Source organism: Mustela nigripes, chromosome 1 (genome assembly GCF_022355385.1).
Source record: "Mustela nigripes isolate SB6536 chromosome 1, MUSNIG.SB6536, whole genome shotgun sequence".
NCBI lineage: Eukaryota > Metazoa > Chordata > Mammalia > Carnivora > Mustelidae > Mustela > Mustela nigripes.
Genome location: NC_081557.1, coordinates 204307403 through 204320986, shown reverse-complemented (window position 1 = coordinate 204320986; position 13584 = coordinate 204307403). Strand labels below are relative to the sequence as shown.

Below are 13584 nucleotides of genomic sequence, written 5' to 3'. Positions count from 1 at the left end.
AACATTCCTGTGTAACACTGGCTTCCCCAAATGAACTACTACTAGCTTACTGAGGACCAGAAACTAACCGGTAACAGAAACAGCTAATTGACACATACTTTGCATACAGATTACATATAGCATTCTTACAATACAGTAAGTAAGAGAACAAAGTGTGATTAAGAAAATCATAAGGAAGAGGAAATAGATGACAGACTGTGGGTCTGTACAGTTTGAACCCATGCTGTTCAAGGATCAACCGTATTTCTCTTTATCTTTCTCCATATTCCTATAATCCTACATCCACACATGTAGAGAGGTTTTTGCTTAAGTTATTTTGAAACATCTTGTTATGAACGTCTGCTTTCTTCCTTAAAAATGGAATGGAGAACTCCCAAGACAACAGAATTTGAAATCTAACATTTTTAATGGATGCAAACTATTCTGAGCTTAGTGTCTCCCTCAGTGTGTTGAAGTACTGCCTTCCTGCTGGGCTCCGCTATTCCTGCAGAGCACGTCCCTAGCCAGGGAGCCCGTCTGACCTGTCTGCAGAGATGCGCTGTTCTCAGGGGCCCACCTCCATGGTCAGGAGAGCCACCGGAGAGCTTCCACAATGCCGGCATCCGCCCCGGCCTGCACCTGCCCCACCAGCTCTGCCTCTTTGGGGTCTTCAGCAGGCATACACCGGACCCACAGCCAGGGCCAGGCCCAGCCCTATGAGGACAGTAACCTCTGCCTTTGTCCTCAGTGTACGCACAGGCCCTGCCTGACCTCTTTCCACCTCTGGCTGCCACATCACTTCTATTCCTTCTCAGAGCCTATTTCTTGCCTAGGCCTCTCTCATCACTCCTGAGCCAGGCTTCCACACCCACCCAAACCACTCCCCGGTGTCCACCAGTCTGCCAAATGCATAGTTGGCTCCTAGCTCATATGCTTAGCCGGTGAGCAGCTGAGAGCTGACCCCTCCACAAGATGCCTTCCTTTCTTAGCTTCGACACTGCCACTCACCTGCTCTGCCTTCCCTGCCTCCTCCATGGGCTCCGCCTCTAAGCTCAGAGCTCACCTTGCCCTCCTTCCCAGCTACACAGGGTCCCACAGTTACCTCTTCCCATCCCAGTGTTCACCTTCTACTCAGCTCCATCTTGACAACTGCAGACTGGTGCATCCAAACACCGACCTCAGCCTCCCCAGAGTGCCTCCCAGGTTGCCGGCCACACACACCCAGACCAGGATCTCTCCTCCTCATCCCCCGACCTCGGCAGATGGGAGGCCCATCATCCATGAGCGCCCCTCCTCCCATCCCCGTGAAGTCAGGCCAAACTTCCCAGCTCTGCTCCACACCACCTGTGGCAGGCAGCTACTGCTGGGGCCCACAACCTCCATGCCACAGGCCGGAGCTCCTGCTTAGCCCTTAGTCCCATCCTGCGGCGATCCTCAGCCCCCAAATCACACCACGCCACTGCTTTGTACCAAACCCCTGACAGGCTCCTCCAAGTCTTCCACACCAGCCAGAGAGGCCATCCACGGCCTCCAGACCCTGGCCATCCTCCCTGCTCCACGAGCACAGCCTCTCAACATTCTCTGATCACAGCGGGCATGCTCCCATACCTTAGGGCCTGCACTGCTGCCTTCTCTGCCTAGAAAGCTCTTACCCAGGTCAAGCTTACAAAAACTGAGCAACACAGCCTTGCCTGGACACTGCCACCTGTTGTCTCTCCTTGGCCCACCCCACACTGTGCCTGCTGTCTGGGGTCTCACACACATCACCGAGTTACTTCTGTGGTGGATCTCCTCCACCTCCATCCAGTGAAACTGTGACTCCCTGAAGCCAGGCTTTTCGCCAGCTCTGTTCATTCCGTATTGACTGCTCGTACTGAAAGGGCCCCCACCACTTGTGCGTGCAGCGTGCACTGGCGCAAGCCACCCAGCAGGCCCCGCGTGGTGGTTCACATGGCTTCACGGGGATGGGGGTCACCTGCACAGTCACCATGCCTTCCAGCCCCACCTTCCTTAGATTGTGTACAAGACAAATGAGAGACTGGAATAAAGTTTCTGGAATAGTGTTCTAAAAATACAGATCCACAGGCATGGAACCCAAGACCATGTTGAAACACCACATTCACTAATTTATCAAAACTGCCCTCTGTCAGTGTCACTGGAAGTCAAGACTCCCTCCCTGTAATGTGGCTGCTGGATGACAAGTCCATCAGGACCCAGCATGGGGCTGAAGCTATGAAGACAGTAATGACTACTGCATCCTGTCTACACATTTGCACCAGCTGCCAACAGTCACAGACACTGCCTGTCCCCCAGAGTAACTGCTTCCTCCACTGGGACAATTGGGATGAGTCAATAGTACCGTCTGGCCGCATCCAAAGCACTTGAGGCCCAGATGCCTGCTGACCACTGGTGAGGTTCCTGGCAGGGCAGCAGTGGCACCCCCTGCCGCCCTGGGACACCCCCAACACTGCATTTACGAAGGTGCTGCTGTACCTGCACAGGTCACCCCCTATCCTTGGACACCCAGTGGCAGACATGGTTCAGAAGCTGTGTCGAGTGGGCTCCACGCCCCACGGCATGGCCATCACCTCGCTCCACTGCAGTTATGGAAACAACTAATCACATCGCTCGATTAGAGAAGTTCTGCTTAAATTATGGATCACGGCTGATCAGAGACAACAAACACCTCAAGATCAAGTACCAATGCCTGCTTGAGCAGAATGAGGGAGGGAGGGCAGCCAGACGGGAAAGGACACGGCTCTGGACTGAGACAGGCTGGCTCCGCCTTGGCCCCAGCAATCTCCAGTCATGGAGCTCTGGGCAGGCGGGGGCTCCTCTCTTGCGAAGCAGGAGACACAGCAAGCCAAGAAGGTCACTGAGAATGAATGAAATCCTTGCCCTGTTGAGTGGCACTGAGGACGACCAGAAACTGAGTTTATTACGACTCAGTGAAATGTCAGTCCCAAGTGCCATCTCCTACAGGAATCTTTGCCACTTAGGAAGGTGCCCCAGGGACCCCATAGAATGAAGCAGATGGGGACAAACCTGCTGCTTGGCTAACATCGGGAGGATGACGTCGGCGATCTGCCGGGACAGTCGCTTCCATTTGTCTTCGTTCTCCTTGTGGCACTGCTGCAAAACCAGGATGAACATTTCCAGCACCTGCAGGGGGAGTTGGGGGGGCATGGTCAGAGTGCTCACAGATCACATGTGCCTGCCTGCTGCACTGACCCCAGCTCAGCAGGAGGGCTCCACGAGGCAAACACGATCCCTGGTGAGGGCAAGATGTACCCAATGCCAGCCTGGCCCACAGGACATGGGACACATGGGAAACCAGAAGAAAACGCAAGGGGCACACTCCAACTGCCCACTCCTTAGGAACATGAGCTATCATTATATTTCTATGCTTCTATGGGGTTTACAAGATTTCACAACCAAACAAAAGGCACAAAAAGAAAATCAAATTTATACTAACCTTTGGAAAAATGCAAACACAGCCCTGACTAGCCCACAGATGCCTCCTGACTTTTGTCTACATTAATTTCCACTCTGCTCTTCGCAAAGTTAACCTCCTACTGAGCCGCACTTACTCTCAGAAAAGTTACCCAGGGTCGAGCACGAATTTATGAGTGATCAGTTCTGAGCAGAGACGGCTAAATCTGTTTTGGTAAATAAGTTTGATCGGCACACTGGCTGGGACAGCTTTTGTCCCAAGCAGCCAACCTGGGTTATTGCAACCAATGCCCAAGAACTGGCAAAACTGAAAATACTTATCAGCTGCTTGTTGATGAAAATGCCCAGTGGCCTGGCCTGTTCACCAGGAGTACTACAGAGAGAGTCAAGCCAATCCAAGCCTACCCTGTAAGAAGCCTGCACCCCTACAGCCATGCCTCAGCTCAGTGGGCTTGGCAGCATTCTCCCACAAGAGGGGGGATCTGCACTCCATTCTGACTCTCCTCGGCAAAGCCTAGCCGACCCTCTCTGTCCTCTCAAGAAGCAGATGAAGAGCTCCCCGAGTGCACTCCCCAGGCCTCCTTTCAACCCAGTGTGCTTTGTACTTTTCATTGTAATTATGGGATTTAATTAAACAGTAAGCATTTAATTAAACATTACACAGATTAACCAAAATGAGAATGCACAAAGAAAAGTGTTTCCACGAGAAAAACTTATGACTTTAATATTCAAAGACAAACAGCTACCAAGAATTATGCAACAACAAGGGCCAGGCAAGCATGCATACTAAGAGCGGCATCACTGCGAGCTACATCTCTGCACTGAGGCCCCCCTGATCCGCCCAAAACTGCTCCACCTTAAGGAAAACAAAACCACACTCTGCACAAAGGAGAACAGCCTTGCCCTGCTTCAACACATGGATGGATGTACCAGCTAAAGTCTTCAGATTATTTCAGATGTGAGGGTTTTTTTTTTTTTAATTTTATCTATTTGAAAGAGACAGAGCACAAGATGGGAGAGGGGCCGAGGGAGAGGAACAAACTCCCCGCTGAGCAGGAAGCCCGATGAGGGACTTAATCCCAGGACCCCAGGATCACAGTCTGAGCCAAAATCAGATGCTTCACTGACTGAGCCACCCAGGCACCCCTTAGATGTGGGATTTTTCAAATCATCTTTTAGAATTCTATCATTCTGATCAATGTCAATTAACAGATTTTGGAGAAGAGGATCTCCAATTTCTTAACGTCCTTGAATGACATAGTGACTATCAGCCCGGTGGCAGTCAACGTCCCCAGGTAGCCATACAGCTTTAATTCAAACCCCACAAGCTTAGCCCTCCCTGGCAGCTCCCCAAACTGAGAGCCCCGGGCAGCATGAAGGATCACCTGCAAATTAGCGGACAGTGGGCCATAGGCCATTTCCTCCTGCCCTTGCTGGGACTGCCCCCTCTCTTACCTGATGGTGCTGGACGAGTCTCAGCAGCATGGACACCACCACCTCTTTTTGGGTTTCAAGCTCTTTTCCAGCGTCGGCTTTGTTGGTCCCTCTCAGTACAAAGAGGTCATGCACTATTGGCTGCAGAGCTGGAATGGCTGTGGGGCACAAAAGGAGGGTCAGAAGTCATCACAAACCATGAGACTGCAGACACAGCTTAACACCTCCAAAATGTGTCCAAAAAATAAGAAACCCTAATCCGTGCACGGCTTATGATACGGGATGAATTCAGGCTAGCCCTGAGTGCTATGAATGATCAGTGTGCTACCACGGAGGCCACAGGTCTTCCTCAGACACTTACTGATAACTCCATGAAATCTTAAAAAAAACTAGGGTGTCTGTGATGTAACATCACTTCTGACAAAAAGAGACGCAAATTCAAAAGTGAAATTCAAACTAAAATCTTCTAAAAGTAGCAACACCCTATTCTAATGTGTACTCCACTTAAAGATTCACCTGAAAAGATGACTATGTTGAAAGTATTAGATTTCTACACTGTTTTAAGTAGTAACTCACTCTCATTAGATAATGCCTTTCCCCCAAGTTTTGTCTTTATCCAAAACAGCAGTGAAAGTAATTTGCTTAGTCTAGCACCACCATGGGGACAAACCATCTAAGAAGCGTCTTTCCTTGGGAAGGGTGTGGCCCAATCATGTCACTGATGTCACTGCCAGGCACTGTCTGCCTAGTGGCATGCACGCCCCAGCACACGCAAACCCAGGCACATGCAAGCCCCGGCACACACACGCACAGCATACTTGCTGATTGTTCTACAGATAACAGTCTTCCATAGAAAGTACAAGGGTTTGGCTGCCCACTGATTTTCTATCCAAAGACCCTCTAATCTAGGGGGTTTTTGTCATCCCTAGATTTGACATTTGCACCATGGACCCCAAATTCCATACGTGTCCAAGAGTGAACTTTTGCTGTGGCATGAATCTCAGCCCTTGTGAAACCATGGCAAAGGCGACTCCAGAGACTGTGAGGATCAGATGGCCCTGAGTGTCTCCCCCTCAACACGTTACCTGCTTTATCACAAGCATGTGGAACAGAGAAGGCTGCACATCACAGTGCCCGCCCCACATGTGGGGTCTGCAAAGGTCTGAGGAAGTCCCCCCACCAGGTTCAAAAGCCTACTGTTTCTGACAGTAGAGCTAGAGAGGAGTCAAGAGGAAAATGCTGAAAGATCTGTTTGAAAAGTTCAACGATTTAGTTTATTCTTCGAACCACAGTCTCCTTGCACAGGTGGGGACTGTTGAGAGCAGCACACTGTACTCCTCACTGAGGTCTCTGCAAAGAGCCAGGCAGCACAGAAGGACCTTCCCGTACCAGGACACAACACACCAAGTGTCCTTCCAGAAAGTGGATTTCTCAGTTTGTGTTTCATGTAATTAGAGGAGAGTGTTTATATCAGGCTCTATCTGTCTCTCAGATCAGCTTCCTGCTTTTCTTGTGTTTTGACCTTAGAAGAGTATAAGCTCCTGAGATATGGCAGGGGGATGGGGGGCTCTCTCCCTTTTATGACATCTCTAAGCCGTGCATACGTGTGTACACACACACACACACACACACACACACACACACACACACACGTGTGTGTGTGTGTGCACATATATGCACATGCACAGAGGCACACACATACATGCACGCATGCACAGGTGTACACGTGCACACAAATGCATGCACATGTGCGCGCACACACAAGGCACACATGCACATGCATACATGCACCTGTGCACATGCACACACCAGCACGCGCATATATGCACACACAGGCACGCGTATACATGCACACACGCACATGCACGCACACAGATCCACAAAGCACAGAGCAGCCATGGACACAGTTGGAAGTTGGTGTAATGAAGACTGACACTGTCCAGCACATCATTACTGACGACCACAGGGAAAGGTTTGTCCCGTTACCATGTGTCACAGCCTTCCTCCCACTGGCCATGATGCCATCACACAGCTGAATGATTTTAGGAATTCCAATGATCTGTTTTGAATGATAGCGTTCATAAGACAGTAATACCAGGAAGAAAAAGATGTTTGGAATAATTGCCTCTGATTCCCTAGAAACAAAAACATCCATTTAGATACTTCCTTTTAAAAATTAAGATGCATGATCAATATAAACAACATGAAAGTACTCATGATTCCAAATTGACAGCAAAAGAGAAAGGGACAGAGCAGGGGGGCTGGGGGATAGTGGGGAGAGACTGAGGGGAGGGAGTGAGTAGGGAATGAGGGGAGAAGGGGGAGGGGAGGAAGGGGTGGATGGAGAGGGCTGAGGGAGAGCCCCCAGAAAGCACTGGGCGCCCTGAGGTATGATCTTCTGAGCTCTCTTCCTGCCCCTTCTCTCTTCAATTGAAGAAATTAGACTCCAAGGAGAAAAAGTAACTTGTCTCAAATCACATAGGCAAAATGTCACCTAATTAGAGTAAAAAAGCACTGGGTCTCTAGTCCCAAGGGACACTGAGAACGCATCGGTCTTCACCTACTTACAAAGGACAGCTGAATCCAACTACTTGTGAAGTTAGTCCAGCTGACCCCCGACAGCATGGGTTTGAGCTGTGTGGATCTACTTACATGCACAGTTTTCATAAATACAATACTGTACTAAAAACACATAGTGCCTTCCTGAAGTTATTGTAAGAATACACACGATACACAGAACACACAGAATGCAAGTTAGCGGACTGCTGACGCCATCGGTAAGGCTTTTGGTGAACAGCAGGCTCTTCGCAGTTTGCTTTTTGGGGAGGCACAAGCTAAATGCAGACTTCTGAGTGCGCAGGGGTGGACACCCCTGACTCGGGTGGTTCAGCTCAGATACTAGAGAGATCTCATCTTCAGTAACTACACTCACACGCCTGTCACTGGCCCAGGAGAGAGTGTTAAGGCTTCACTGTCCAGCAAGGGAGCTCTGCGGCCCCTCCCAGGAAAGTGCACAGTAACCACGTTTACTGAAGACAGCCACATCTAAAGCACGTTCTAAGAAGTTCAGAAAACGATCAGCGTCCCAGCCAATGGGACTGCATTACCCATCTGTTCTCATAATTAAAGGCTCTGAAATGTGATAACGGACACGTCTAATTCCAGCTGCACAACTATTTCTAAATAGGTCTTGAGACACTTACCAATTTTTCAGAGAAATAAAAACACACAGCATGTTAATCAGAGTTCCACTTTAAAAAAATCTAGCAAAAATGCTTCATAATTCTTTAAAGTAAATGTTCATCTTAATAATCTAAAGTCCCATGTAAGTGCATTAATAAGGACACAGAGTCTAAAAGAACAGAAGGCCATTACCTGAACTGGCCCACTTCAATGTATTCAAACTGCTTCAGCACGAATCCAATAAACACCTACAGGCAGGAAAATAAAAATTTTCACATCAGTAATTACAATATGCAAACCAGGTTGCTTTTCTCCCTACTTATTTCTGTCCATTTTTAACCAGTTCCTGGCAGCCAACGTATGTGCATACAAGAATTCAGCCGTATTCTATCAGACGAGATCACTCAGGATGCCCCACTGAATGGTGGGAGCCCCCCGGGAGACACAGAGCAGACCCACAGAGACACACACAGAGCCGGCTCACTCTGGCTCCCCACCAAACAGCTCGGATGCCCCGAGACTGGCTGGGTGAGAAGACGCCCACGTCCACTCACCCTCTCCCCCAACACCCCGATGTTCAAAGGAGCTGATGCAGGAAGGCTGCTGTCTGACAGGGAAGGGGACCCTGAGGGCACAGACAGCTCTTCAGGACTAGCTCAGAGCCAGTACTGTGTCCAACTCTGTTCTAAGCACTTGTGCTCTCCCAACCTCAAGCTTGGAGATTACGCACCACTGTCTGCTCCCAGCCCCCGGGCACAACACAGATACAGACCAGGACAGGAAGTGAATTAAATGGTCTGCCTGTTCTCACTTCCTATGGTCACTGTACTAAAACTCTCAGGACTGGGGAGAAAGGGCCCTAAGCGACACAAGCAAATCCGAACAAATATGAGTCTAGAGCACTCATGACAAGAAAAGACCAGCAGCAGCCTGGGAGCGGGGATGGGAGGCAGCTGTGCAGGGGCTCTGAGGCTGCCCCCTGCCATATCCACATGTCAGGTAGAGACGGGAGTCACACAGATAGAAGCACCAAAAATCACAGCATTTCTGAGAAGACAGTCTACGCAGGAAAACTGAAGAGAGAATGCGATCACACTGAAGCCAGCCCCGGAAGAGAGCAGCCTCTCGCTTCCTCAGGAGAACATCGAGCTCTGCCAGTGAGGATGCCGAGGAGATGGTAGGGCGCACCCCTTGCTGTGGGCCCCAGATTCTGCCCAGAAAGCCCCCAGGGCACCCATATTCCTCACGCCCCGGTCGGCATGCACCTGCCTCCCTCTCTGGGCCACCACCACCCGAGGCTTCAGATGAGGCCTCTGCCTGCCAAGACCCCTGTGTCAGAGGAAAGGGCATGTTGTCCCTGACCACCCTCCAGTGGGCATCTGCCTGAGGATGGCAGCAGGCCTCCCAGAGGATGTTCTGATAATTTGGCAAAAGAAGGATGAGTCCAAATGTCAGCCCCCATGAAGCCTGGTCCTTTAAGCCCTCTTTCATCAGAGGACAGCTTCCTACTACCCCAGCAGGGAGATGAGCATCCTGAACGTGTTTCCTTGTTTCTCTGGGCAACAGACCCTCTCAGGTGAGTGCTGGTGCTAGCAGGATCTACAGACACACCATGCCTACCAAACACTTCCCGCCTCACTTAGGAAAGGAGGCCAAGGTCATGGCCCAGCAATGACAGTCACATTTCCATGATTCAGAGGCAACTTCATCTGTAGCATCCCAGGGGTCTGGGACTCTGGAAGCATTTCCCCACAGCTGAGTCCCAGCTAACCAGGGCAAGTCCACACTATGTTGGCCAGACAGGTGCCAGGAGGGCCTCTTGAGATGTGGCGCCAACCCCCACTGCCTTGTACCGAAGTGTTTTTTACAGATGGCCCTGATGTCGGCCTGTTTGAAACTAGATGTCAGAATTGATAATCTGTTCAAAATAAGTCCCTGCATTTTGCAAAAATGCCCCTCCCCCCGCAAGAGTAAGTCTGAACTGTATCTAAAATTTAAATCCCCTCATCTTGGGGTGGGGAGGGTAATGGCCACTGGGAGCCAGTCCCACCCGGGTGGCCAGCCCTAAACCCAGAAAGGTACAGTGCAGACCCGTGCCCTGGAGGCAGCCTGCAGGTTCTCACAGGTGACTGGTGCTGACTCACCAGCAGTTAGGGCAGAAAGAAGCCGCCAGGGACCAACCTGATCAGAGTCCAGCAGACAGTAATTGACCCGTAACTGCACCAGCTGCGCCAGCAGGTCCAGCACCTGCCTCTGCAGCTGCACGGACGTGGTGGTCGTGTACTGTTTTAGAGCCTTAATAACCAGAGGCTCAAACAAGCGGATGTGATTATGAATAGCATTCTAGGTAAAAAAGGGGAAGAACAAATTGTAAGTTATTCTTCAACTGAAAACTTGAAGCCCCCGACCTGGGAGGTGCCAAGCCTCGTCCCCAAGCTCCCAAGCCTGCCGCCTCCCCTCACCTTATCCGCGCGGTTCTTTGTGGTGCTTGTGAGGTTGGTCTTCAACTGGGTAGACACCTTCTGAAGGACATCAAACCACCTGCCGAACGGAAAAACAGGAGCAAAGAGTGGCCTTAAATCCTCTCCCGTGTCCCCAGCCACACTCAGAGCCAGAGGACCTGGGGGGCCACACCCACAGTGGGATCCCCTCCTTTCAACACGGACAGTTGGACTGCAGCGGGACCACAGGGGGCGGCCGTCCCAAGCTTTGTCTGGGGCAGCAGGCACCTGGAAAGAACTCGCCTGGCGCAGGAAACCCACCGCCACCCAGCCCAGGCTGTAGTGAGGCTGAAAGGGGATGCCCACTGGAAAGATTCAGTGACTCTGAAGAGCTCACTTGATTTTCTTAGAAGAAAGTTCTTAAAATAGTCACATCACGACACGCTTTTCAAGAGACACATTCAAAGTTAGATGACCGTTCTCTCTCTCTCTCTCTCTCTCTCTCACACACACACACACACACACACAAACACACACACAGAGGCTTCCTTACTCTCTTATTTATACCCCACATCATTAAACAAAGCATTTAAAGAGATTGATTCCTGGGAACTGGATATACTGTGGGTAAGCCACCAATGCAAGGCCTGGAACGAGGGCATTTTCCTGGGCTTCTGACTCCAGTAGGTTAACCAGCTATTTATCGCTACCCATATAAAGGAAAAAACCAGGAATCCCCTTGTTACTCCACTGAGCAGTACCTCAAATACCTCCTAATAATTAGAGGAATTTAAGCAACAACTACTCTACTCCAGGCACCAAAAACACAACCATAAATTTAAATGGAGACTTCTAGCCACAACGTTATAAAATGCCAAGTACCATTATAGGAGATACTCCTATGCCCCTCAGACACCTTCAGATGCCAGCACTACTGAACCAACCTGAGTGCAGACCTGAGCGGTACCCCCTATCGGCACCTGGAGCCAGCATGTCTCACATCCCACATCCCACACCGCAGCCCTGGCGGCCTCCCAGGGAGTGGGCCTGGTGTTCCCACACCGGCCTGGTCCCCGAGGCCACACAGTCCCCCATACGCCATCTTACTCACTGGACCATACACTTCTTAGAAGGCAGGGCCTTGCCTCCAGCATCTTGGTAACAAGCACACTTTCCAAAGTTCTTCAGACAGAGGGGAGTATGAGAAGACCATGGCCATTTTTTCCCCTACTTTTTACAAACTGTCATTGCTCGCTTTGTCATGTGTCTACTGGAGATGTCCTGCCCCACCCCCACCCGCCAACATGAGCACCTCGGCCAGAACAGCTGGAAGGTTACCCTGAGGGGTCGTGGTCCTGCTCCGCCTGCACCATGTTCCTCAGGCTGGCATCAGCTAAGGCCTGGGTGAAGTGCGTGTATGGAGCCATGAAGCAGTAGTGGTACAAGCCCGGCCTCACACTGGAGGAGCCCAGACGTTGTGCTCGGCCCTGAGACTTGCTGGGGTTGGATGACAAGCCATCAAACTGGGAGGCCAAGTTGGTCCCAAAGAGAGTCTTCAACAGCTAGAGTGAGAGAGTTGAAGCCATCAGCATCTGACTGAACACAGCATGAACAATACACAAAGCATTTCCCAGGCAGAGTCTACCCAGCTGAAGCTAACAGGGCACGTCAGCAAAAATTCAGACGGAAATGCCTGCTGAGAATCACCATCAGCAGCACGTGAGACCGCGTGGTGCCAGGCAAGGTAAGTCGTACAAAGAACCTCAGAGCCTCAACTTCACTGTGGTTCTCAATGAGACCGAGCATTCCAAACAAAACCCGGGGGGGGGGGGGGACACCGGCGAGAGTCCAGCTGCCCTCGCCAGTGGTGGGCCTCTCCCTCCTGAAGGGGACTGGGAAAGGGACCCCTCTGCCCGGTAACACAGTGAGCCAACACAGGACTGAGGGCCACCATCACGCCCCCAGCACCACCTTCTCTGGGACCTGCAGCATCACAGCCTCCTGCCCAGAGCTATGGCTTTCCAGGACAAGTCCTCTCCCGGAAAGGACTTTCTTACCTGCTGAACGCAAACAGTTGCCATCACTGGTTCCCGACTGAAGCAGGATTTCAGATACCCCAGGATCTCTTCAACGCACTGCAAAAGAGGAAGTAATGAGACACCAAAGTGAGCAACTCGCAGTGGCTTCCTCTGGCTGTGAGCCCCACAAAGACAGCAGACACATGCAAGTGTCCACGAAACTCGTAAGCGTCAGTCAATGCCAGGGGAGCCTGCAGTCCATCGTTGGGAACAAAGTCAGAGGAAAGCATGGGCAGCAGCACTGTTGCCTGAGGCCTCTCTACCAGGCATTACCGTCACTTGCTGGCTCACTCGTCTGCTCGGGCACTAACTGTTAACCAGGTACTTCCTGCCCCTGTGCTCAGGGCAGGGATGCAGAGTATGGAGGAGTCAGGAGCCCTCCAGAAGTGCAGCCAAACACAAGGCCCAGGCCTTGTGTGATCTACTATGGAACGCCCCAGGGGTCTTACAGGGATCTGCAAAAGTGACCAAAATGACTGCCTTCAATGACTACTCGCAAACTACTTTTACCCATGAGACCCAGGACACCTGGTGTCCTCTGGGGCATCAGGAAGGACAAGGACATGAGCTCTCAGGATGATGCCAGGCCAGGCACTTGGCACCAATGGCCCAACGCCTTGGTGACAGCAAGGTCAGTAGCCACTGCTTCTGTCAGCAGGGCTAGACTTCACAGCAGCCACACTGCCTCTCACTTCCCTTGCGAGGGACAGTTTCCAGTACTAAAAACAACAGACTTGCATTGGTTGCAAATGCAAGGACCATATATTTTTAATATTCTGATTTACTAAATTAAATTAGACTCTGAGCATTCCAGGTTGTATTCTGCAGGCTGAATTTGCAACACATTGCTTTTGGGTTTTACAAGCCCATAGCTGGTGTCTAATAAATGTTAACTGGAAGAATTACAGCCCGAGCCTCCAGATCACAAGGTGTCTAGCAAAAGACCAGGTCTCCTAACAAACATGCATGAAGGACTTGGTGGCACCAAACCCTTCAAGAGGCACGGGAAACTGGTG

General features: G+C 50.9%; 1 protein-coding gene across 3 annotated transcripts in view; it reads right to left on the bottom strand.

Annotated features, from left to right (window-relative positions):
• Positions 1-13584, bottom strand: part of HTT (huntingtin) — a 139987-nt gene that overhangs the window by 50360 nt on the left and 76043 nt on the right. For all 3 annotated transcript variants that reach the window (XM_059379949.1, XM_059379958.1, XM_059379968.1), the window contains 8 exons: positions 12548-12625; positions 11829-12052; positions 10512-10590; positions 10231-10392; positions 8242-8297; positions 6853-7001; positions 4888-5024; positions 3025-3141 (listed from right to left, as the gene is read on the bottom strand). In XM_059379949.1, coding sequence (XP_059235932.1) covers positions 3025-3141; positions 4888-5024; positions 6853-7001; positions 8242-8297; positions 10231-10392; positions 10512-10590; positions 11829-12052; positions 12548-12625 — 1002 coding nt within the window. The remainder of the gene's footprint in view (positions 1-3024; positions 3142-4887; positions 5025-6852; positions 7002-8241; positions 8298-10230; positions 10393-10511; positions 10591-11828; positions 12053-12547; positions 12626-13584) is intronic.